Source organism: Melanostigma gelatinosum (assembly GCF_949748355.1).
Source record: "Melanostigma gelatinosum genome assembly, chromosome: 1".
Taxonomy (NCBI): domain Eukaryota; kingdom Metazoa; phylum Chordata; class Actinopteri; order Perciformes; family Zoarcidae; genus Melanostigma; species Melanostigma gelatinosum.
In genome coordinates this window covers 29,249,737-29,273,623 of record NC_136634.1, presented here as the reverse complement: position 1 = coordinate 29,273,623, position 23,887 = coordinate 29,249,737, and the positions used below count along the sequence as shown (strand labels likewise).

The following is a 23,887-nucleotide window of genomic DNA, read 5'->3' as shown; positions in this document are numbered from 1 at the left end:
CTGAATCAGGTAAAATAATGTGTAAGTGTGCACTGGCCTTTACAGCGAATAAAATGTTGCGCTGAATAAGCTTTTATTAGGCTTCACAAATAATCAAATCTAAAAACCTACACAAGATTTCTTTTTTTTTTTTGTTCAACCATTTTATTATAATTTATTTATATATAATATATATAATTTACAACAAACAAAAAAAAAAACATAAACAGACATTAAAACAAAGATGAAACTTTATACAGTAATATAATATGTGTATCTGCAGCAGTGTACAGACATCACTTGCCTCCAAAGGGAGGAGAGTGCCACACAGCCGAGCTGGTCCGTTTGAAATAACGAGGCTTGCTCTTGTAAAAGATATTTTCCAGTTTTGGTGGCGCAATTGTTCCAAAGAGAGAGTCTAGATCAGGAGGGTTGAAGTACTGCTTCATCATGTTGTGCTGCAGATTGAGAGCTGGAGGGGAACAAATTAAAGACAATGTTGTGATTTAAGACGACGCATGAGACTGACGGCACACTGTGCAAACCCAAAATAAGTCTGGTAAAAAGTATTAGTGGAATTAACTCAATTTGGAACAAGTCACAATATTACAATTGACTGACCTCAGCAGGCCTGCGGGGCCTAGCTATGGGTGTTAAACTATGATTGGACAACAGAGGACTTGGTCAATTTCAGCTTCGTGCATTACAAAAAATATTACTAAAGTGAATTATAAACAACGCTACAGAAGGCGAGGTAAATAGGTTGATCATCATAATAAATGACCGTGATATTAAATCATCTCTGCCCAGGATGGAACGGGCTTCCTTGGGGCAGACTCGTCATCAGTGGAGTCGTCACTGTTTTGGTCCATCCCGTAATCGTCCCCAAATTTGGGCAACGGTTTGTTGCCGGCCTTTGGAGTGATGGAGTACGATTGTGGCGATCGCTGCAGAGGATAAAACACACGTTTCCATAGTGTTCAAAGACAGGAACAGATTCAAAACATCCGCCAAGAACGCATTATTTAAACTTACCACAAAATCCACTGTCTTATTGAGGTCAGCACCTTTTCCTACAGGCGGGCCCATTACAGAGTGCTGCAAGAATTCGGAAAAGTGGTAAATATGCCCTTCACTGTTGCCTACAGGTTTCTTGCTGATTTTAGAATATTAAACGCTATGAAGCAGTTATTCAATGAGTGGGATCAAGTCCAAATGTAGCCAGTGTAGATTCTTACCTCGATATCCACAGTCACATTCAGGCAAGAAGCCGCCTACAGAGGGGACAATCAAGAGGTACATGTGACTCCACTGGGGATAGAATCGATTCAAGTCTTTGTGTCAACGTTTGCAGGTGTACCTAAAGTAAATGTCCCCCTGTTGGTTTACCTTTTCAGAAGCGGCCTTTTGAGCAGCAGCTTCTTGCTCTTCTGCAGCTTTCTCTTCTGCAGCTAATCGCCGCTCCTCCTAGTGGAACAGAAAGCTTTCAATTAAGCCAAAACTAGTGGTGTCACGGATCAGTTTGGGAGCATTTTGGCTTCCCTGTAAATTATAATGACGGGGTATGGGTGGTAGACAAAACCATTACGGTACATAGGCATTGTTTACAAAGAAAGCCATACGAACACGGCAATACATCGAGCATGGCCACACATTTGAAGCGCCACCATCCTGGTCTATCAGCGACGGCGGGAAAGCCGCAGCAACAAGGTATCCTCGCAGCATTTAAGAAACAGTTTGTGGCAGAGTCAGACCGGGCTAAAGCCATTACAGCATCAAGTGGGGTCTTTATTGCTGCGGACATGAGGCCATACTCAGTGGTAGAAAACAAAGGATTTCAGAATATGCTTAAAGTGCTTGAGCCACGTTACGAAGTCCCCTCACGCAACCACTTCAGTGGGAAGATCGTTCCAGGCCTATATGAAGACGAAAAGATCAAGACGAGTTATCCAAGGCATCCTTTGTTGCCATCACCAAAGACGGGTGGACCTCCAGGGCAACGGAGAGCTACGTGACTGACCGCTCACTTCATCACGGCGGAGTGGGAGATTCATAGTCCGGTGCTGCTGTGAGAGTCACACAGCCACAAACCTGGCACAAGTGCTGACAGAAGCAGTAGCAGAGTGGAAGCTATATTCCAAAAGCAATATTCCAGTCACCACAGATAATGCCAGGAACCAAACAAATGCAGTCATAGAAGCTGGACTGGGACCACAGATACCTTGTTTTGCACATGTGATCAATTTAGCATCACAAAGGGGAATCTCAGTGAACCAGATGGACCGCCTCCTTGGGAGAATCAGGAAAGTAGTTTCATTTTTCCACCGAAGCACAACAGCCACTCATGTGCTTCAGACCAAGCAAGAAATGCTACAGCTACCGTCCCACAAGCTCATACATGATGTCCCAACAAGATGGAACTACACTTATGACATGCTGGAGCGTTATCTTGAGCAGCAGGCAGCTATTTACTCTGCACTGACAGACAAGACGCTGAAGAAAAATATCAGAAACATCGTCACCTTGTCCGATGCTGACGTGAAAATTGCAGAGGATGTCCTCCAGGTGCTCAAACCCCTCAAAACCATTACAACCCTATTGAGCACTGAAACTACACCATCTGTGTCCATGATCCTACCTCTGAAATCCATGGCCCCAAGTGAGGATGACTGCACAGTCACTAGAGATGTGAAGGCTGCCATTAGAGGGGACCTGAACCCCAGATACATGGCCCCCCCTAATCTACAAGACTACCTTCATAGATCTACTGCACTAGATCCAAGGTTTAAGTCCCTGTCTCACCTAGACCCTGCCCTATGCTTGAGAACATACAATGATCTCTCCACTGAGATTATGGCCACTGAAGAGGTAACAAAAAAATGAATGAGAGCGATTTATTTCATTGTAGTCATCCCAATTATAGTTTCATGAAACATGAGATAATTAGTTTTACAGATCAAGTAAGTGCAGGGTCAAGCCACAGAGCACGCATTGACAGGACCAGACTCAGAGGCATCTCCTCCACAGAAGAAGTCAGCCATAGAGGAGCTTTTTGGAGAGACCTTTGCGAGCAAGGATGATGACCGCCACACCTTTGCCAACACGATCACAGAGGAAGTGGCACTCTACAAGGCAGCAACTGGCATTCCAGTGGGGGGTGATCTGCTGGCATGGCGGAAAAGCAATCAGTGTAAATACCCTCACACTGCCATGATGGCAAGACGCGACCTCGCTGTACCTGGCACTTCAGTGCCTAGTGAGAGGGTGTTCTCCACAGCAGGGGGCATAGTGACTGCAAAAAGCTCTACCCTCTCCCCAGAGAATGTAGACAGTCTCATCTTTTTGAAGAAAAATTTAACATTGTAGATCATTTCATAGGAACGGTAGACATTCCACGTTTATTGCAGTGTATTTGAATGGAAGGAAGTAAATATAGACAAATTGTTGCCTCGCAGTTCAGTTCAGTTAACAGTGTAAGCCAGCGCCGGTCTGCTCTGCTTTCTTTTTCACGCTGTAGACATTTGCAGTTTTTTTTCTTTCAGTATTGACTAAAAGAAGAGGGTATCAAGTCAACATAATTCATGTTTCACTTAAACAGAGTTGAGTTTTATTTATTTCATTTTGGATACCATCAATATTTTTGTTTTTATGAGAGGCTATAGCCCAAAGTTTTTTGCTTTCAGTGTTCTTGTACTTATCTACTTAATAAATGGAAAGCAAAGTTACATTTGACTCCTCCCCTTTTCTTTGCTGATCCGAAAAATTATCTGAACTCCTGAACCGTGATCCGAACCGAACGTGATCCGTGACACCCCTAGCCAAAACATTCGGCAAATTTCAAACAGTTTTTAATTTCATTATGGGGTTTTCCAGGAATTAGATGTATTTTGACAATTAGCCTGCCGATGGCCAGATGTTTCAGCTGACATTTAACATACGCTATCTATTAAGAAAGGGCACCACTACTGCATTCTGTGCCCTTCTTTAATGCTGACAGCACTGTGGAGATAGGCTAGAAATATCATGAAGAACATTTCGATAAGAGGTAAAAGGTATTGAGGAATCTTTCCAGATGTGAAGTTACCCTGACCAGAGACATATACATTTCTACACTTTCTTGCTTTTAAAGCTCTTTTCTACCATCAGATTATGTTGCTCTTTGGCAGTCAGTAGAACATCTGTTTTATTGGACAGTTCTCAGAAGTCAGTGTTTTCCATTTTGTTTGCAGGTGTACCTAAAGTAAAGTAAATGTCCCCCTGTTGGTTTACCTTTGCAGAAGCGGCCTTTTGAGCAGCAGCTTCTCGCTCTTTGGCAGCTTTCTCTTCTGCAGCTAATCTCCGCTCCTCCTCCTAGTGGAACAGAAGTCAGTGTTTTCCATTTTTTTTGGGCTGCTAAATCAAACACCGTTTGACACGCGTTTAAGACATTCAATTTCTCACCAGTCTTTTCAAACGTGCCTTTCTTTTCTCCTCCAGTTCTCGCCTCTCTTTCTCTTTCGCTGCTCTCTCCACTTCCTGCTGCAGAGCAAGAGCTTTTTCTTTTTCCACTCGCTCCCTGAAAAACAGACATTAAGTCAGGAACTGTTTTATTGCTTTCACCAATGCAGCTTTCAGTTTAATCCACCTTTACCGTGTTGAAAAGCTAATCAGATTACTTGGTGTATAAAGCAGCTGGTATGGTACTATTGATAGGAGTATTGAAGGCCACCAATAACCTTTCAGCAGCAGCTAGGCGCTCTCTCTCCAGCTCCAGCGCTCGGCGAGCTTCAGCCAGCTTACGAGCTCGCTGGTCCTCCTCCTCGGCCTTCTTAGCCAGTAACTCCTGCTGCCGCTTCTCTTCCTCCTGGAGTTAAAACAAAACGCGTACAACATTTAAAAAAAAGGCTGATTGCAAACCGAAGATTATGTTACTTTATAAAAAAGAAAAAAAAGAAGAAAAAAAACTTCCCGCTACATGACAAGATGAAAAGTTGTACTTTGGACACAAACTGAACATTTTGTTGCAACGTCTCGAAAAATGCACCTAAACGGTCACAATGCGACAGCCTGCTATGCGCCATGTAGTTCTCAGCTAAATTCTTTGCAGTCACACAGACTTGATATACGGCACCAAACTAAGCCCAACACAAATGACAGGAATGAATAAGACGGCGCCGTCTCACCGCTTGCTGAATCTTCTTCCTTTTAGAGTCTTCCTCCAACTTCCTCTTCTGCTCCAGGTCGTCTTGACGTTTAATGGCCTCCTTCTTTTTGGCCTTGTCGTCTGCCAGACGCTGCACCAAGAGACCCAACACCAAATGTTAGATATGGGGTTCAATCTTTTTTGGAGGTGAACAAATAGAGTGAAGTTGCCAAATACCTTATCATTCTTCTCATCAATCTGAGCCATCTTTTGCTCAATCTTCTTTTTCTTCTCCACCTCCTGCTGCTCTTCTTTTACTTTGGCCTCAAACACTCTTCTCAGCCTCTCATCTCTCTTCCTGGACCACAAAAATTAAAAGTCGAAGCACAAGAACAAACTACGGTTCAGTCAGAGGGAGTAAAGATGTGGAGCGTTAACCTTTTGAGATTGTCTCGTTTCCTTTTCTTCTCCTCATCCATTTTCTTCATCCTTTCTTCCTCCAGCTCCTGCTTCTTCTTAAGTGCTTCCAGTTTGTAACGCTCCTTCCTCTGAGAAAAGAGAAGACAAGGTTTAAGGAAATGTGTGTTGTCAGAAATCAACTAATTCTAACACATTGTTAATAGGCAGCAAATGTCAAAGGAATACAAGGAGCAGGTGGAGCGCATGCATGTGGAAAAAGATCACCATACCAGTGAAGCAAAAATCCACCGTGACAGACTGATTTATTTCCACCGACTTAAAGAAGTTTGTGCTCACACTGCTGGACTGTGACCATTAGTCTCTGTGCAGACAATTCAACAGAGCAAGTGTAGAGAAAGACCGCGCTGGAAGTTGCCGTTAAAATAAGAAGCGCTCTTTAAAGACGGCTGTTAACGGATGAGTGATACGCAAGAAGACAGATCTTGTGTCTATTTTTAAACAAGCTATATCACAAAGCAATAGTTTGCTACCATCATGTCTCCGGTTTCTATTTATTTAAATTGTTTATTTGACACAAAGCAGAGAAACAGAGTCAGACACTCTGTACACTACGACAAGTGTAGCTGGATGTCATGTGATCACGAGAACAAATCATTTGTACAACAAGACCCAAACCCCAAAAAGTGGACAAAGACATTAATTCCAGTGTGATCTTCTCACCCAATAAATCACAATCCGCTGACACGAGTTTTAAGAACAAATAGTGTCACGGCGTCTGGTTCAGATGGATTTTTACTTCGGATTAAATACATTTTACAAAGTCAAACGGTGAAGCTACCAAAGCTGTTTTATAGGATTGTTGGTTCAAAAGTTCAGAGACACCATCGACTAACTAACACATGCCGTTTGGGTTGTTGAAAGCGGCTCATCTAAGGTGCATGTTACATGAGGAGACATTGAATCAAGGTCCACTATGGGATGTTAGACACCACAGAATGCCCACAAACAGTCAGTACTTCCACACTACACTTACCACTATACCAACGCTCAACTGAGGAGCGAAAACACATCCAAACAAAAGAGGATGTCAGCCACAATATTTCAAAAACAATTGCAATTCAATTTGTAACACGTTTTCCTAGTTTATTTGTCCAACAAGATTTGGGCTTCAGGAGACACAACTGAGATTGTAATTCAGTTCCCAAGGAGAGTTATGCACGTATAAAACAATGTGTTTTCAATTCACTGCAATACAACACGCGTGTTTAGCTAATGCGTTTACAGTAAGAGATGTGTCCGGTATCGCCGCAAATCCAAACACATTTTAATTACGACTGCAGTCAAAGATAATCTTAATCGACTGAAATTCTACCTACACCTCAACCAATCGATTGGGATCTGCATGTTAAAAAAAAAAGCTATTCGAAATATTGATACCCCCACAACGCCGTCCCGCAGAGCACCCACCCTCCGGTTGCCCCTCTGGTAAACACCGTTAGCTACGAGCTCAGGCATCGCAGTCCTGAGAATCATTGAGAGGCAGTCAAAATGCCCCCACTCTTGTATCCTGCGCCTTTAAAGTAAAACTAGTGATTGTTCGACCAAACAGAATTTGGTTGGACAAGATCATATCAGCCAAACAACGAGACGGTGTCGGCTCTAGTTTTAATGGATCGTATCGGCGATAATAAAGCAGATCAAAATCTGATGCTTTCTTCACTGAACTAGTGTGTTTTGTCCAGCTCAGCCTGCTACCAGTGTATGACAGAGTTGAGGTGTACAGCTTACCTTGGGGTCAATCCTCAGAGGAGCGACTTGTCTAATGAAGGACTTCATGACAGCAGTCTGGCCGAGGGAAGTTGGAGTCATCATCAGCATCTGATTCCTCTGCACAGTGTGGCGAAAAGACTTCATGTTGGGTCTTATTGCCTATGTGTTCATAAGAAAAGAGAACAAGTTCCAACATTTGAGCCACTTATTATTTTAACACTTGGCAAAACCTCTTTTTTTCTTCCATCTTACACTTTTCTTGGGACGAGAGGGCCTCTTTGTGGGACTTTCCACGACAGTATCTGGTGCTTTGCGTTTGGTACTCTGGCGTGACCTTCTCACAGACACACAAGAATTGATTTAACAACAGGTTGACCAGTGCAGTTATTAAGTGCAACACACACACAGCACTCACATGCGACCTGACTGGGAAGTCAGCTGCTTCTCAATAACTGAAACACAAACAAACATGTATTTAGCACACACAAGTACCATTACATATCAATTCACGTTTATGTTCAACAACAAATCAAACAAAATCGAATTCATCAAAAATATATATATGAAATGCTCAGTTTCCACACCTGTTCTCTTGTTGAGAGTGTTGACTGTTGACGGGGGGGCCAGTGTGGCAGAGTTTGCAGCCACAGATCGAGTGATGCGTCCAACAGATGGACGGAAGCTCTGGTTAATCTGGAGCTACATTTGTTTCACAAAAAAAATAAAAGCAAAACAAAGACATTAGTTGAATAACAAATACAAATTAAATGAGTTTCACACTTAAACAGACAAAGACATGTATTCATACCTCCGGCATTTCCGTCCATTCTTCAGCTGCAGCATTATCCTCAGAGTCTGCACTTACATCTACCGGTAACAAGCTACAGCAGTGAAGACATTTAAAAACATATAAAGAACATTCAATTCATGTACAGTCACGTGTGACTGAGTAATTAACCAGTCACCGTTACCAATAGTTTAAATTATAGATTCAAACACATGATTTTTTTTACCATTAAGACAATATAATCACCTATACACACAGACAAATGTCAGTCATTACTCACACTGCTCTGTCCTCTGCAGAGTCCACACAAGAGTCATCTGCAACCACAAACATGATATCCAGATTAACAACAGAGTGTGATGTCTAATGGTTGGTATTTTGTTATTATAAACCAAATACGGGTCATTTCTCACCATCAACATTGCTGCTACATGTGGAGTTGCCCATGCGAGCCACCTTCCTCTTAAGCATGGAGCGGCGCGAGGCACGGCGCACAGACTCCTGAGTCATACTGTGCCGTAGACCGGCCAGCGAGTGACGCAGCTTGCGGGAGCATCGCACGGAGCTTCTCCGCGAGCTTCGCGCTGCGCCAGCGATTGCAATTTTAGCAGCTGTGCGGCCGGGAGAAGGCAGCGGATCTTTAGCACACTCGGCAGCCAATTGGTCCGAGGAAGCGATTCTGACGACGATCCCGGGCGAGGGTATCGTGGGTGGGGACGGGGCGAGGTCCAGCTCGTCTTCTGCATCGTTCACCTTGTTATTTTTGGCCATCTCTTCCTCCTGTGGCTTCTTGTTCTGCTCCTCCACGGTCTTCAGACTTCCACATGACTGGCTCGCATCCTCTGCCGCCTCAGACACCGTTTGTTTGTTTTTACGGGTGGTGCGTTTGGGCCGTGCAGTAGAGCCGGCGTCAGAGGTGGACGCGTCGGGAACGGTCTCTTCCTCAGCGATGAAGTTCAGTGATTTGACAGAGGGGCCACGGAGGTTACTACGCCTTCCCTTTGAAGATCTGGACAGGAAGAGTCAGAAGCACACTTTAAAACCCCGTCACAATTAAAATGTGAAACTTTTACTTACTAATGAAAGCAACAAACCTTCGTCTGGCTTGATGTTCTTCTTGATGCCCCGTGGACATACGCTTCCTGCGCCTTTTCTGTGATGGTGTTTTTGGCATCAATTCTGGCTCAGCAACGAAATCTCTGAAATATAAAGAAACAGCTTCACTTGTAAAACCGTAAAGATAATTTTAGAGACAAAACTGATTTCTAAAGATCGAATCTTGTGGAAACAAATAATAGAGCAAACATGTTTTATATTCCTTCAAACCTACCCTGAAAACATGCGGTTGGCCTCTTGTTGGATCTCCACAAGCCACACCATGTGGTCAGTCTCGATCTCACTGGTGAACTCTTTTAATTTGCCATCTAATTGTTGCTTGAGGGACTGGACAGATGACCGGACGGTGTTCATGTTGACGGCTTGAGGGAAAGATTGCACTGTTAAACCAGGAGAAGCTGGATCAGACTTGAGATGGAAGTAAACAATGATTATTTGAAGCGTCGCCATAAAGACTCAACTAGCTGTCCATGTTTTAACAGTCTTTATTTTCCTTTTAGCATAACCATATCAGATACATTTTTCACTCGTCTGTGTAAAAGCAGCTAAATGGTGCACATGCGCAGTGTCTTCTATTCTCGCGGTCGAGTTGGGTTGCACAAAGTAGCTATTCAACAACAATGTGGTCCACAAAGGAAAACGCTTACAGTTTTGTTATTAAAATGAGCTGCGTGGTCAAATTAGCCCAACACAACCGTTAGCTTAGCTAACATGAAACACGAACAACGAACATGCAACACCAAAACGTGCTAACCTAACTTTTTTTACTGTGGTAACCACTAACGTACTGGAAGAGTTACGTTATTCAAACTTAGTTGGTAACAATGTTATAGTTCATAACTGCTTTGCAATGTTTTAAACGGCTCGTGCTACGATGTTAGTCAGCTAACGTTAATTTAGCTAACACTAGTCTTGGACGTCAAAATAAATGGCGTTACCTTCGATGTCTGAATCTCTGAAAGGGGAATCCGATGATCGTTGCTCCGCTTGTTTTAACAGCTAAATCGATCGCATACTGAGGTGGAGGTAAATGTGCTAAAATAACGGCGTTATTATGTGTAAACTCTAAACAACCTGAACCTAACCGCAGTCCTCTGACACTGACCCGCTGAAACCGTTTCAAACTTTATCAGCCAATCACAAGGCGTAGCTCAGTGACGTTAGAGAGGGGTTGTTCGATTTGTTGTTTAGGATTATCCGCAAGGGCGGGCCCTGCGGATCGGAACAATAGAGAGCAATGGCTCGAGGCAGGTAAACCGCCAACATGTGAAGACAGATCGAGCGAACCCAATGAAAAGTTTAGGGCGGAGTTACAGCGTTGATCAGATTTAAATCAACCAACCGATATTTGGCAGGATTTGCGCCGCCCCGTCTGTGATACTCAAACACATGTTTGACAGCTTTATCTCCCGTTCTTTAGTCATTTCAGTTTGAGGGACACAAACAGTTTTTATGTAAGAAAAATTAGCGTTTTTTTCTGTTCTTTGTCACACCCTCTCCTGCACACTGTAGGACTGCTAAACAAAGACACCGGATATCAGAATCAAACATGATATTTTAAGTCAAACAACAAAGGTTTTTTTAGATCCAGCTCACCAAGGTGAACATTCTCAAGAGATGGAAAGCAAAAGGGACAATTAAGCTTTGCACAAAATGTAGTTTTATTTGAATATAACTCATTTACAATACAACATTGGTTTTATAACACCGATGGCATATCATGAAAATAACACTAAAAATTTCATACATTTTGTCCATGATTACTAATGCTCGAGTGAATGGAAACATACAACTTAACGGCAGGTTAGATATGAAATAACTTGCTCAACATATTTTTAATTGCTGGTAAATGATGAGGAGGGTCATGGCCATTGTTTCAGAGAGGCCAACAGGAATACGCCGAGACCAGTTTACAAACACACCCGGGCCCTCGAGGAAAAGTAACCGGCTTCCCTGAAAATATAGATGTATATTAGTAAATCAATGATAATCTGTTACTGCATCAGTGCCATTTAAAAAATATGAGATCTGAAATCAAGGAGCAAAGTGAAGATAACACAGTACTAAATAAAATCACATGAGACTTGATGCAACATATTAATTAACAGAAAAATACATGCACATGAATTCAAACAAATAGGCTTGTAGAGGATTTGTTTGGTCATTTTCGGTCTTCCCTCTGTTGAAATATATCATGTATTATGGATTGGGGTGGAGTTTACACTGGAGTGTATTAATCAATAGCATCTTGGCAAATTATTGAGAAACGGAATTCCTCTGAGTATGAATTGGTTTTGCAAACCAGAAGCGTCCTATCATCCTCCAGTGTGCAACATCTGCCACCACAGTCTCCAGATTCACTCCAACATACAGTCGACTGAAATCACATTGTCTTATTCTGACAAATGGTATGTCACTTTCGATTACTGACCAACTCTGGAGCCACTATTTTTGTAAGCATTATGGGAGGTATGATACCAAAGAGGGAGTGTGAGCTCTCGCAGGTATTTTCTCCCTGGATCAGAGGGATGGTGCCATTTCTGGAGTTGTAAAATATGTCATGCATGCAGTTTAAGACTGAATTTTCCTCATTATTGCACTCTTTCTTACTTTGTAACTCAAATACTGTGCCATACCTATTAACTAATGTACTACTGTTGTTATCATTATTTTGTATTGTATCATTTTCATATTCACCATTTGTCTGTAGTTTGGAAGACTAAGTGTGTTTTTTAATATGCAGCACATTTAAGGATGAATATCCTTGTACTAAAAACTAAAATCTATTTTTGCTTGTGTGTGTGTGTGTATCACCTGGCGTTAGAGGGATTGTAGTTCCTGATGCCTTCAGGACAACCTGCAGATCACAGGACTTAATGTTGCCAGCACTGTTGGCCTGTTCCCTCAGTATGATACAAACTTCATCTTTCCTCAGCAGCCAGTCCATCTGACTGCCCAGGTAGTTCACACCACGGACGCAGAGCTCAGAAATGTCATTGGGAAGAAGTGGGGAAAAGGCCAAGCATTCCTTCTGAACTCTAGAAGAAAAACACAGCATGTCACTCTCTGTATCGCTGCCTACATGCTGTGTACATATTGAGGTGTTTTTCATTGTGAACTGACCTAAAGCCAGTATAACCAAACAGCACGGCTTGCAGGAATCCCCCCATCCCTGTGAGAAAGTTGACTGCACCAGAGCCATCTGCTGATTCACTCCATACCTGTGAGGGGAGACAATCACACATTCACAGGATATCCAGTAAACAGGCATTTACTAGCATTATGTGGCTGTGTGAGTCAGAAGGACACCTGGAACGGCCCCTGGATGTTTTTGTAGCACTTCTCAAGTAAACGTTGAGCTCTCTCAGCCTCGCCCAGTTCCAGCCAGCCGATTGCAAACATACCCTTACAATGGAAAGCAAAAGCATTGGTATAAACATACACTTATTAAGAAAGAAGTATCAGCAACAACAGGCTTTTAAATCCAATACAAGGAGACACTGTAAAACATATAATTATGTGCACTACAGGCAACTAATACAACTAAAAAACCAAACCAATTTACATGACAGCTGTTGATACTAGGTCATTTGCATTTGCGTAATTTGGTTTTACAAAATCTGTGATGAGCTATTAAAATAGTTGTTACAGATTAAAACACCAACAGTCTAAAGTAGACAAAAATGAACTCCACCTCTAGCAGTTATATTTGGTAATAATCAAATCCAATCCAATAAAATGCTGACGGATATGTACTTTGAGTACATTTTGCAGTAAATACTTGTACTTTAAAGCTGCATTTGTGTGTTTTTTTGGATAAACACTGACATCATCACCTTATGAAGTTGATGTGACTAACGTGTTAGCAAACAGTTGCCTTTGTTCACATTCAGCATTTACAGAGCAACATTAGCATATTCACACTCTTTTATCTCCACCTTCACAAATATGGCCTAATTTGAGCTTTAAGTAAGATTATGAATGCAAGACCTTCAATTGTGTATTTTTTACATTGTGGTTTGGCTACTCTTATATATACTTTAGTAAAGGATCTGAACACTTCTTTAAGTGCATTTGGCAATAAATCTCTGATACAGTCACATGCAACATGCTGTGTCTTACCCACGTCATGGCCGGACCATTAGGGTCTGTTACTGGTTCATACGCTTCCAGGTCATTTCTCCTGATCTCTGGGGACATCAGCAGTCCAAGAGGATAGCCCAACATCACCGTGTCTGCCTGTTTCACTGGATGACCTGTGAGAAGTACAAATTATATTCCCACATCGTGGACATGATTATCTTATGAAGGTCAGTGTCCAAAAGAAACAAAAAGTAACCTTTGACGTAGCCATCGAACTCAGGATGGTACTGGGATTCCTCGTCAAAAGGTATTTTGAGGTGTTCGGCCACTTCCTGCCATTCTTTCGGTGCCGGATGTTGTAGGAGGTCGGCCAAATCTACAGCGAACTGGAGACTGATGAATGAGAAACGTTCTGTGTTATTGGTAATCACCAGTTAATATCCACTGCAGGAAAATATTCAAATACCAGTACCTGAATTTGGCCACCGCGTTTGTGTACACAGAGTTGTTGACATCGTAGTAATACTCATCAGGTGGCATGACACCTGAACGGGAAAAAAGGGAAATGCTTCATGCTATTTTAGTTCTACTTTGTTACGTTTTGTGTGATTTGTGTTTTTCCGTGGAAGATGAGAGAGGTCAGATGTCTTTAATTTAACTTCTATTGACTCATTTGCCTGTTAATCATGTAAAGCTGAATGTATTCTGTATAATAATCCTTCTAATCATGTTCTTTTTACCTAAGAGGTGATACTTCTGGTCCTCGAGGTTCCATGATGCTCTAGAAACCCAGTAATCTGCCACACCGTAGATCACCTCTCTGCCCTGGCCCTCTGTGAACATGGACAGATCCTGCAACAAAGAGCTGAGTTGATATCCTCACACAGGCCCGGGTGAGACACTATGATGAGTGGGGATAAAAGAGTATACCTCAGTGAGGTAGAGATAGTGTTGGAAGGCCAGGGTGACATCTCCATTTATGTGAATCTCTTGTTGTCCATAAATGTCCTCTGGACACACCTCCCTCCCTGACACAGCACTCTCCCATGGGAACTTCAGTCCCTGTATTGGTAACATCTTTTCTTTAGAAGACTCAGTCGCAGTTTCATGGTTATTGTTAAAATGTAGAACAAGAGCACGCAGAAAAAGAGTAACAGTATCAGCCCTAAATTATACACAACACTGTTACCACCAGTCTGTTTCCATCCCTCAGCAACTTAACTGACACGAATATGATATCAAACAACAACGCTCTCGTTTACTCTTATCTGCAGATACTCTATTTGTTACAGCTATTAAAGACGCTTGAGGCTAAAGTGTTGCTAGTACAACATTCTAGGTAAAGTTAACTGTAAATGTTGAATTACTGTTGATGTAATGTAGCTCGTTTTGATCTTTTGTAGACTTTATTTTTTAGTTTTACAAGCATAATTATTTTTGTTGTATTTCCAATGGGGACTTAAAGGAAAAGTTTAACATTTGGGTAAAATACACTTTTTTTTGCCGAGATTTAGATCAGAAGATCGATACAACTCTCGTGTGTGTATGCTCATTTAAAGAATAGAGCTAGATGTTCAGCCTAGAATAAAGACCTGAAGCTAGTCTGGCTCTGTTCAAAGGTAACAAAATGCATGCATATACCTATAAAGCTTACTGATTCACATGTTGCATCTTGCCAGGTTAGCTCTTTCCCGCCTTGCTGCTCGTCTTTCGCTAAATGAAGCTGCTAAGCTAAGCTAACCTGTTCCTGGTTCTGCTTCTGGACTAAATTCATTGTTACAACACACATGCTCTAACTTTTGTGGATTGCATCGCATCCTTTTCTGATTTGTTACTACCATTGAGTTTCTCATGTGTTGTCCTAAAGTTTTCAGTTTCACATCTGCTCCCAGTAAAAAAAAAGCTACAAAGACCAAATGTTCTCTTCAACTTTGTTAGGAATGTGTTTAGCTCACTGCATAGCTGTGCACTCATAGTCAGTGAGGGAAGAAGAGCTGTGATGGTGATGGAGTATCCCACTGATGATCATACCTTGAAGCCCTGCTTTTGGGCATTGTCTTTTGCCCCATCCATAGTCCCCACCCGGTACTCCAGCACAGATCGGGCTAGCTTTGGATAGAAGAGGGCTATGGCAGGATACATCCAAATGTCCTGTCACAGGAAGGTGGGATCATTGTGTGATACATCATACAACCCAAACCAACAACATCCAAACAACATAGCTAGCCATCAACGGACACCATGCCTTACCTGGTCCCAGAAAATGTGTCCCCAGTAGTCCTGACCATCCCCACCATTAGACAGTCCGCCTGGACTGACTCCACCAAAGGAGCTGGAGGTGTCATGTATGGAGGGGAAGGTGCTAAGGAGGTAAAACATGCAGCCTATCAGAGCCTTGCAGAGGCCCTCTGACCCTGCCACCTCCACCTTGCTCTGCAGCCACAGTTCTTTCCAGGCCTTCTCGTGAGACGGACGCAGGTCACCAGAGGCTATCAGATTCAGGCCCTCGTCATAATTGGCCTCAGCTGTGTCTAAACTGTTGGCCACAACCAGGATGAAGGCCCAGCGAGCCTGGCTCTGTCCTGGAAGCAGTGTCAGGGTGGGGGGTTTGGGGGTCCAGATAAGGTGCACTGACGGACAGGAACCTCCTGGGAACTCAGCAGTGGTCACCTTTCCTTGGACGTGACTGAGGGAGAGTGGGATGTAGACTGTGTGAGGCATCATATTCATACTGCAGTTCAAAATGCGCATTTTACAGATGTTTTTGTGAAGCGTACCTTCCTCCTTTGTAATCAGGACAAGACTCGAAAACAATGTCTTTGCTTTGAGGTGTGAATGAGCTGACCAGATTCACAGTGATTGTCTCCTCTGAGGTCACCTGACGCACCATCAGAATCTCCATCACCATCAGGTTAGGGTAGTATCGGTGTGAATACAGAGACTGTGAGACCGTTACACTTGCTGAGCTCAGGCTGTGGGTGAAAATACCTGAAAATACCATTAGTCGTCATAATTCTTCACAACACAGATTCCTGCAATCAGACGGTCAAATACTGCAGAGACTACCTGTGCGGGTGTCCAGGCTGCAGGTGTGCTGGGCTGGTGCGTCCATCTCAACCTTCACAGCAAGAGGACAGGGGACATCCGCACGGTGACAACGTCCACCCTCCCCGTTATACACCCCCCCCATGTGCATGGTATTGTTGTACACCCTCCATCCCAGCAGCCCATTGGCTAGTGGAGGGAGGAAGCGGCGGTCAGTGGGTAGAGCGTCAGTGGTGAAGATGTAAGGGTCTTCATCATAGGACATGGTGGTGTTCAGTTGGAAATCTGGTTTCCCCAATGCAGTCAGGGTTCGTTGAGAGGGTCCCAGCTCTTCAACAGTGAATAATTATTTCACATAATACAAGTTAGCGTGGTCTGACAACATCTATATTTTGAAATCAGTTCTCAATGGGAATAACACACTGCCTCATTGAGATTATTATGGTTATGTGCTGTATTTATGCAAGCTTACGAAACTAAAATATCTCAGTTTGCATGGGTATGAGGCACGAGATCACTGCTGGAAACGTTTACTGTGGAACCAAACACACACTCTTCACAGGTTCCTGCCTGCACAGGCTATTTGTGGAATGTGTACTTTGACACTTTTGTGTCACAAGACATGTGCCATCCAAAGACATCATGAAGCAATGATGTGAACAGAAAGTTTAAAAAGGAGCCACTCATCCAACAAAACAAAAACAGACTCAAATTCCTCAGTAATTAAGCATTGAAGTAGTAATTACATTGAAGGCAAATAAATAAACATACAATGTCAGAGCTTAAGCTAAACCACTCCTGAAAGTTAATCAAAGGTGTTGCATTCAACAGCCTGCATAAATAATACCCAGCATACATCCTTTCAACATACATTAAACGGGAAGAAACATCTGTTTCTGCAACAAAGAGGAATGCTGAAAAAGCTAATTGAAGATAAAACCTGCAGAAGGTCCCAAAGCGCTCGTCCTTAACTATTTAACCAACAAAAAACAAAGAGCTCATGTGTTGTAGTTCCTTTTGGAGTCCATGTGAAAGCAAAGGACTCAAATGTTGTTGATAAAGTGGGTTGAAGTTAGTAATGTCGTGCTGAGGACTGGAGGAGGCCATGCAGCCTTCTGTGCTGCAGAGAAAACCTGGACATGATTATGGGTCTGCTGGAAAACATGGCATGGATTTAATGTCGAGGATAAAGCAGAGTATGTGTAAACCCAGCAGTGCAGTTTTCACTGGATCAATATAGATCACCACTCGATTTTAACATGCTCATTAGATTTTCAGTGAATGTCAAGAACACAAGTATTTATGTTGTCAACTCCCAGCTTGAAGAAAAAGGTCTTAACGACATAAAGATACACTTTAGTTACAGTTGGTCAGTCTTGTTACAGGCTGTAACTACTGCCACATGTGCGCACATATTCACAATTAAAGCATCAGGACCACTTGGCTGAGACTGTGAAAATACTCTGAAGGTCACCGTTACAGTGTTTACATTTCCATCCCATCTCTTCTAAGAAGTATCACGTCACTCTCTCCAAACTAAATCATGCCATCTCCCCTCTGCTCACCAGTCGCTCTAAACTCCCTTCTTACCTTTTTGCTGTTCGCTCTTTTATTTTACATCTCACTCAACCAATTTACACGATCATTTGCCAACCAAGAAATGCAACATCCTCTGTTTGCAGATGTAATTTCTCTCTTTACCCTCATTTCTCTACTGTAAAGGCAAAAATTGTTCAGGAAATGATTATTGTTATTTGTAATGGGATAAAAGCCACGGTACAGCCTATTAAGAGACGTGGGCCCCTGGTAAACCTGCTAGAAGGCCGCGATTGAGGGTCTCTCTGATGAACACCACCCAGTATTCCTGTACCCAGTACTCACTTCCGGTCCCAGGTGGACGTTTGAGCGCTCTACCAATTTTACACATAAAAGCCAGTTTGTCAGTCAATTTGTGACAGAAAAGGATACAAAATATGAATGTGGTTTGAAAGATTAGTGCATCGAACAGACAAGAAAGGTTTAATAAAAGACTTGGTTGCATTGTGGGAATTGTAGGACCTGGCATTTGTAAGGCTTAGCACATACCGTTTCACCTTATGAGCCTTTCTCTTGATCCAACAAGATGTTCTGCCTCACTCGCAGCTCAGCTGTAGCATTTCACGAGTTTCACCACTTGGTTGCGCTGAGGAGCTGTTTGTGTAACATCTGGCAACATGCCGGGGGTCAGAGCCACAAACCCTGGGAAAAGAAGTGCTTTGTCCATATAAGGCTGCAATCCATCCGCTTCCCTTCCTCTGTCTTTCTCAGACCTGAGGGATATTTACAGAGAGAGCCTCGGCCAGCCTGCCCTTCCTTATTAGGAGCGCAGCTTGTTGTCAGTACTTGTACCCTGCAGGACAGTGGTCCATCGCTCTGCTCTCAGATGAGACAAACAGATGGATGACTGGTGTTAACTACACTTTAGTCCAAACGGACAAGAGCTCAAAACACAACGGGAGTCTCACAGATTTTTACCCAGACGTCTACTGAGCACTCATCCAGCATTTCTATCATGTCAGTGAAGCAAGTGATGAACTGTCCACCTGGGAGCATCAGTAGATGAATGGACCAGTCCAAACATACTGTAAATACATCTGTGTTGCCCTGTTTCCTCTGCTATGCTCACTGTGTTGCAGCTGTTCTGTTCCTCTTCTTTTTTTTTCTCCCCAGTGATGAACATCTGGCTACCAGAACAACTGTAGGCAGGGACGATACAATGTGGGTGAAGCGGGAAAATCTGACGACTCCATCGGTCACAACACATTAATAATACGATGGGAATTAAAGTGGGATTGAGTGTTGTGGAGGGAAACACTGTTCAGGATACATCCTTGTCAAAGAGTAAAGTAACATTGAATGTCTGTGAACAAAGCAGTAGAGGTGAATCTGACATTCACGTGTACACAATAACTAGGAAGTTGCTACAAACACACTTGTTTTTATTAGGGTGCAGACATCCATTCAATATATTAGAAAACCAACATGTGAAGAAAAGCTACATGGAATTTGACTTCAAAGGGGGTATTATTCAAGACGAATATTTATACACATAATATACATCACCACGCTCCACTGCAAGAGAGAAATTGACAATGAAAAACTATGAAAATAATATCTTTATCGATGGTAATATTTAAAACCATCCATAGCATAATAGGCTTTGAGCTGTGGGTAACTTCTCCCTCCACTCACAAGCAAGAGGGTGCTGCTCTGAAACAGGTCCGTCTGTCTGGAGGACGGGCGAAGCGTCGCACATCTTTTATTGCTTTGCAGAGAGTAAAGTGCTGTGGTCGACTGACCTGCTTCTGCGGCCATTTTTTATTTATTTTTTTTAAGAGCATGAAGTGTGTTTGTGGTCACAAAAATAACAATGTATGTGAGGAAGTGCATAGGTGGAGAGGTAGGTGGGTTCAAACACTGGCATGTGGAGACCAAACAACCCAACAGAGTTCTGTGGACTGTCCCCGTCATCAGGACGATGTTGAATGTAGAGACAGAGCCTGAAACGTGAAAGAACTACAACAAAACCTTTACTGCTTGACAACACCTTCGATTTGAACTGCGAGTATTCCCTTTGGCTGCACCTTGTGGCCGTTTATTTCCATCCATACAAAACATACACACATTCACTTCCTGCCACCCTTTAACCCCCTCTGTCACCAGGGTTACGCCCCTTTCCTTAAAGAGGCCCCGTGAATCCGGTCGTTCCCTACAATGTCATGTATTTTTCGCCATGACTCGGCGAGCTACGCACACAGTTACGAACACAAAGCTAAAAGCTAACACATCAGAAAGCACGAAGATTCAACACAGATTCCAGAGATATCTTCAGAATGTCTCTCCGTGAAACCATTACAGAGCTATCAGCCAACAAGCACCAGCACCATAAACCGCTTTATCAATAATAATCATAAATGCACCATACCGTGAGCTGATTTCGTGAAGAGAACAGATAAATTCCTGGTTATTTCTATTCAAATATGTGTTAGACGTATATCCTGTTTGTCATTGAACTGTTTCCTTGAAGAAAGGGGGGTCAATCTAGCTTAGGGGAGCTGGGGGTGGGGATTTTACTTTCGGCGTATTGGATTTTACGCTTTGCGAGGGACGGCGCGGTTTTGATTTTGACTGGCTAACGATTCTGTCAATCAATACAACGTTGTCCCAGCTCAATTCTATGGACTGATGCATCGAAGGAGGGTTCATTCACTGAAATCGACCAATGCTGAGGTAGGTCTCCACAGACACAGAGAAACTGCAGTCAGACGAGACAACTCCATAGATTACAGACACAAACGGGGCTCAGAGAGGATTATGGCTCTCAAAATGAAGCCACACTGCTGTATTTGGATAGATTGAACACTATTAGTGATAAAACAAGTGGAATATATAGTTATATAGGATATAAAATTACAATGGAACAGCTGGTTCCAAAATGACAATTTCGTGAACTCGCCTGACCTCTCTGCAAATTCTGACTTTGATAAAGTGAAGCAGGACAAAATTAGAGAGGTTTTAGTACAGAGAGACTGTTCATATACTGTGCTATGATTTGGAAGAGGTTTGAACTTTCAGCTGCATTATTCAAAAGACATAATCATGCTTTCATGCTTTTTTTTCAGGCGAACCTGAAACTTTTCAATTTGAGCTGTGTGCCATCTTCATTTACTCTTAACCAGTAACATATACAAAAAAACAAAACTGCAATCTTCAAAGGATAATCCCTGAGAATATTTCACATCCGATTTTCTGATCAATTTAAATTAGTATGTGCTTGTAATTGTACATTTTGGCTGACGTAAATTTGTATCACAACCTCTCGAAATATGATTTCGTCAGAGTACGATTTCATTGAAAGACGATCAATGTTGAAATATTGCCCCTAATGTGTGCTAGTTGTTTATTAATTACTGCATGGTCTAGTCCTTGGATTCATTTGTGATCTGTCCCCATACCTCACTGCTGAAACTACTGGAACCTCAAGGTATTGTCCTTTTTTGGTTTGAGAGAAAAAGGTTAATGTTAAACTTTAGCTGCACCATATTTACAGCACCCATCCCCTACACCTTTACTCCCGTGTATTTCACTTCTTGTTTTAACTGTATGCACTCCGTTGGGAGTGTGAATGCGGGTGTGCTCAGAGTGTCAGGTTGGCAAACCTTTTCATTTTTTACGTTTCCAGTTTTCGTAGTACCCTGATTGACCTGAAGATATTTTTTGCTGCCATGGAGTTTGTTAAAATGCTTATTCACAACCGTTGCCGTGATTGTATTCAGTGGTTTTCGGGTTTTCAGTAGTCCGAGCATGCTATTGATTGGAGGTAGAGAGAGCCATACTGAGACATACTTGCCATCTTCGAGGCTTAACAGAACATCATCTTGGTATGTGAGCCATGCTCTGGTCCTGTCTCACATTGCCAGCAGCTCAGAGTTGGACTCAACAGGTAACTATCAGTCTGAAATTGAGATAAATGGCCCGCAAATCTGGAGGTAGATCCAGAGATCATTAGTGCAGGGTTAAAAGAAGGTACCATCCCAAAACAACAAAATGCAACAACATCGAAAGATTTTGGAGTTTGTAAAATCAGCCGCTATATAATGGAATGTATTCTGTCTTCCAGACAGCGACTGTCTTAATCATAGTAACAAAATAGGAGTGGGAGGGACGTTAGCGTTCAAATCAACGTAGCTGGATGGTCAGACCGGCGGCCATTTGAATGTGTTCCTTTCATAGACTGAATAAGAAGTGGAGGCAGTCATCGGGATGCCACTCATTGGTTTGTGGACTACCGTTTTAAAGTGCAGTTGTTGCCAAGTTGTTTCTTTCTCAACAAAAGAACAGATGTCACCATATTTAGAATGTGGAGGAGTGACATAGAGACGCAGGCAGCGACCCTTTATGGTCTGTTTGACTCTAAATGGACCATAATGTACGAAGTGAACATCATGCTGTATTGAAGACTACTTTAAACTAGAGATTGAGACCATAAACTCATGTTTACAATGTTTACTGAGGTAATAAATCAAGAGAGAAGTAGAGTAATTTTCTCATCGACTTCTATACAATTCTTTTAGCAAACAGAGGAGTCGCCACCTGCTGGTCTGTAGAGAGAATGCACGTTTTAAGAAACTGCTGCATCAGCTTCACTCGCAGAACCGGTGATTGCCGCCTGGTCCGTTGCCATTCAGCCCGCTTTAGCAAGCTAACTTCTGTATAAACTCAACTGACTTACGGAAAATCACAGACTCACTTAGGTGAGGATTTGCAATAACGACTAAAATGAGCAGTGGAGTAGTAACATTAGCATCGAGAGTCAGAGTAAATAAGTAAAATTGAATAACTTAATACTTCCTGCGTAAGCTCTCTTCCCAGCAAGCTGCGACACTTTACGTCCCCTCTGATGTGGTTGTCGCCATAACAACAAACAACATCTGACCTTTTCTTTTGTAGTCAAATGACCTCGGAACAGTTCACAAGACAATGAATTGAAACAGGTTCCTCAAAAGACATTTGTATCATCGAGCTCTGTTTCATCACCGTCTGAAAGTTAAAAGGCTATAAAACTAACTTCATAACTTGATCTAGTTCAGCTGGGCTTCCAGGCTATCAAAGTCCTGTCTCTCTTCCTTCAGCTGACATCCACCCTGCATCGTTTGCTTTTGCACCTTCAACACTTTCGCAGCACACATGCCACACATCCATGCATTGGTTTCATGCTTTCATGGCTAACATTGCTGATTTCCACACCGTGTGGTGTGTAATGTAATACATTACAGACAGATGGCTGATCCAAATCTGCCTGCAGGAGTTCATAGCTCACATGCTCGACTTAAGTTTTAAACTAAAGCGAAAGCCTTTTTTTCGACTTCATCTAATTGATACCATAAATGAAAGGTAATTGGCTTTTACATGCATTTACTCTCCACTGCAGCTCTGCTCACCAGACTTGGGAGGTCACCCTGGAGAGAAATAGAAGGTCTATGTTCATCCTTTAGTCCTACCCAGATTGATCATCTTGTCGATAGTGCTACAAGCTCACTGAGAAGGACACTAGACTCTATTGCTCCTTTAAAAAAGAAGTTAGTCAAACAAAGGAGGTTCGCTCCATGTTATAACCCTGAAACCCGCAAATAAAAGCAAACATCGCGAAAACTTGAAAGAACATGGCATTCCACTAACTTGGAAGAATCTCGGCTAGTCTGGCGAGACAGTCTTAAAACGTATAAGAAGGCCCTCCGTAATGCCAGAGCAGCTTATTACTCATTGTTAATAGAGAAACATAAGAACAACCCCAGGTTCCTCTTCAGCACTGTAGCAGGCTGACAGGGAGTCACAGCTCTGTTGTGCCGAGTATCCCTATAGACCTCAGTAGCAATGACTTCATGAACTTCTTTAATGATAAGATTATAATTATTAGAGAGAACATTAATAATCCCCTGCCCTCGACAAGTACCGATCTTTCCACAAATAGAGTAACCTTAGCTCTGGTAAAAATAATTAATGACCTTTTAATCATCATTTAACCT

At 42.5% G+C, this 23,887-nt stretch overlaps 2 protein-coding genes across 5 annotated transcripts; both read right to left on the bottom strand.

Annotated features, from left to right (window-relative positions):
• Window positions 1–142: 142 nt before the first annotated feature.
• On the bottom strand, window positions 143–10,284 carry LOC306776318 (inner centromere protein-like). The gene is made up of 20 exons (XM_079266969.1): window positions 10,133–10,284; window positions 9,409–9,556; window positions 9,173–9,277; window positions 8,492–9,087; window positions 8,359–8,395; window positions 8,100–8,172; window positions 7,876–7,990; window positions 7,707–7,743; window positions 7,544–7,625; window positions 7,310–7,450; window positions 5,507–5,649; window positions 5,339–5,459; window positions 5,142–5,252; window positions 4,695–4,822; window positions 4,420–4,534; window positions 4,249–4,329; window positions 1,369–1,446; window positions 1,218–1,253; window positions 1,015–1,077; window positions 143–926 (listed from the first exon to the last, which is right to left on the bottom strand). Exons 2-20 carry the CDS (start codon window positions 9,546–9,548, stop codon window positions 771–773), a joined length of 2,358 nt encoding a protein of 785 aa, XP_079123095.1. The 5' UTR covers window positions 9,549–9,556; window positions 10,133–10,284; the 3' UTR covers window positions 143–770.
• A 547-nt stretch (window positions 10,285–10,831) lies between these two features.
• LOC306785794 (protein-glucosylgalactosylhydroxylysine glucosidase-like) lies at window positions 10,832–20,392 on the bottom strand. 4 transcript variants are annotated; one of them, XM_079280292.1, is made up of 15 exons: window positions 20,287–20,369; window positions 18,408–18,560; window positions 16,344–16,652; window positions 16,055–16,265; window positions 15,528–15,963; window positions 15,309–15,428; window positions 14,208–14,339; window positions 14,018–14,129; window positions 13,750–13,822; window positions 13,534–13,670; window positions 13,317–13,450; window positions 12,504–12,599; window positions 12,318–12,415; window positions 12,009–12,232; window positions 10,832–11,147 (listed from the first exon to the last, which is right to left on the bottom strand). In XM_079280292.1, the coding sequence occupies exons 3-15, from the start codon at window positions 16,585–16,587 to the stop codon at window positions 11,071–11,073; spliced, it is 2,094 nt and encodes a 697-aa protein (XP_079136418.1). In that variant the 5' UTR covers window positions 16,588–16,652; window positions 18,408–18,560; window positions 20,287–20,369; the 3' UTR covers window positions 10,832–11,070. The 4 variants fall into 4 exon arrangements, with proteins under 4 accessions (XP_079136418.1, XP_079136415.1, XP_079136417.1 ...); XM_079280289.1 differs by lacking the exon at window positions 18,408–18,560 and having other exon boundaries at window positions 20,287–20,392; XM_079280291.1 differs by lacking the exon at window positions 20,287–20,369 and having other exon boundaries at window positions 18,408–20,242.
• Window positions 20,393–23,887: the final 3,495 nt, after the last annotated feature.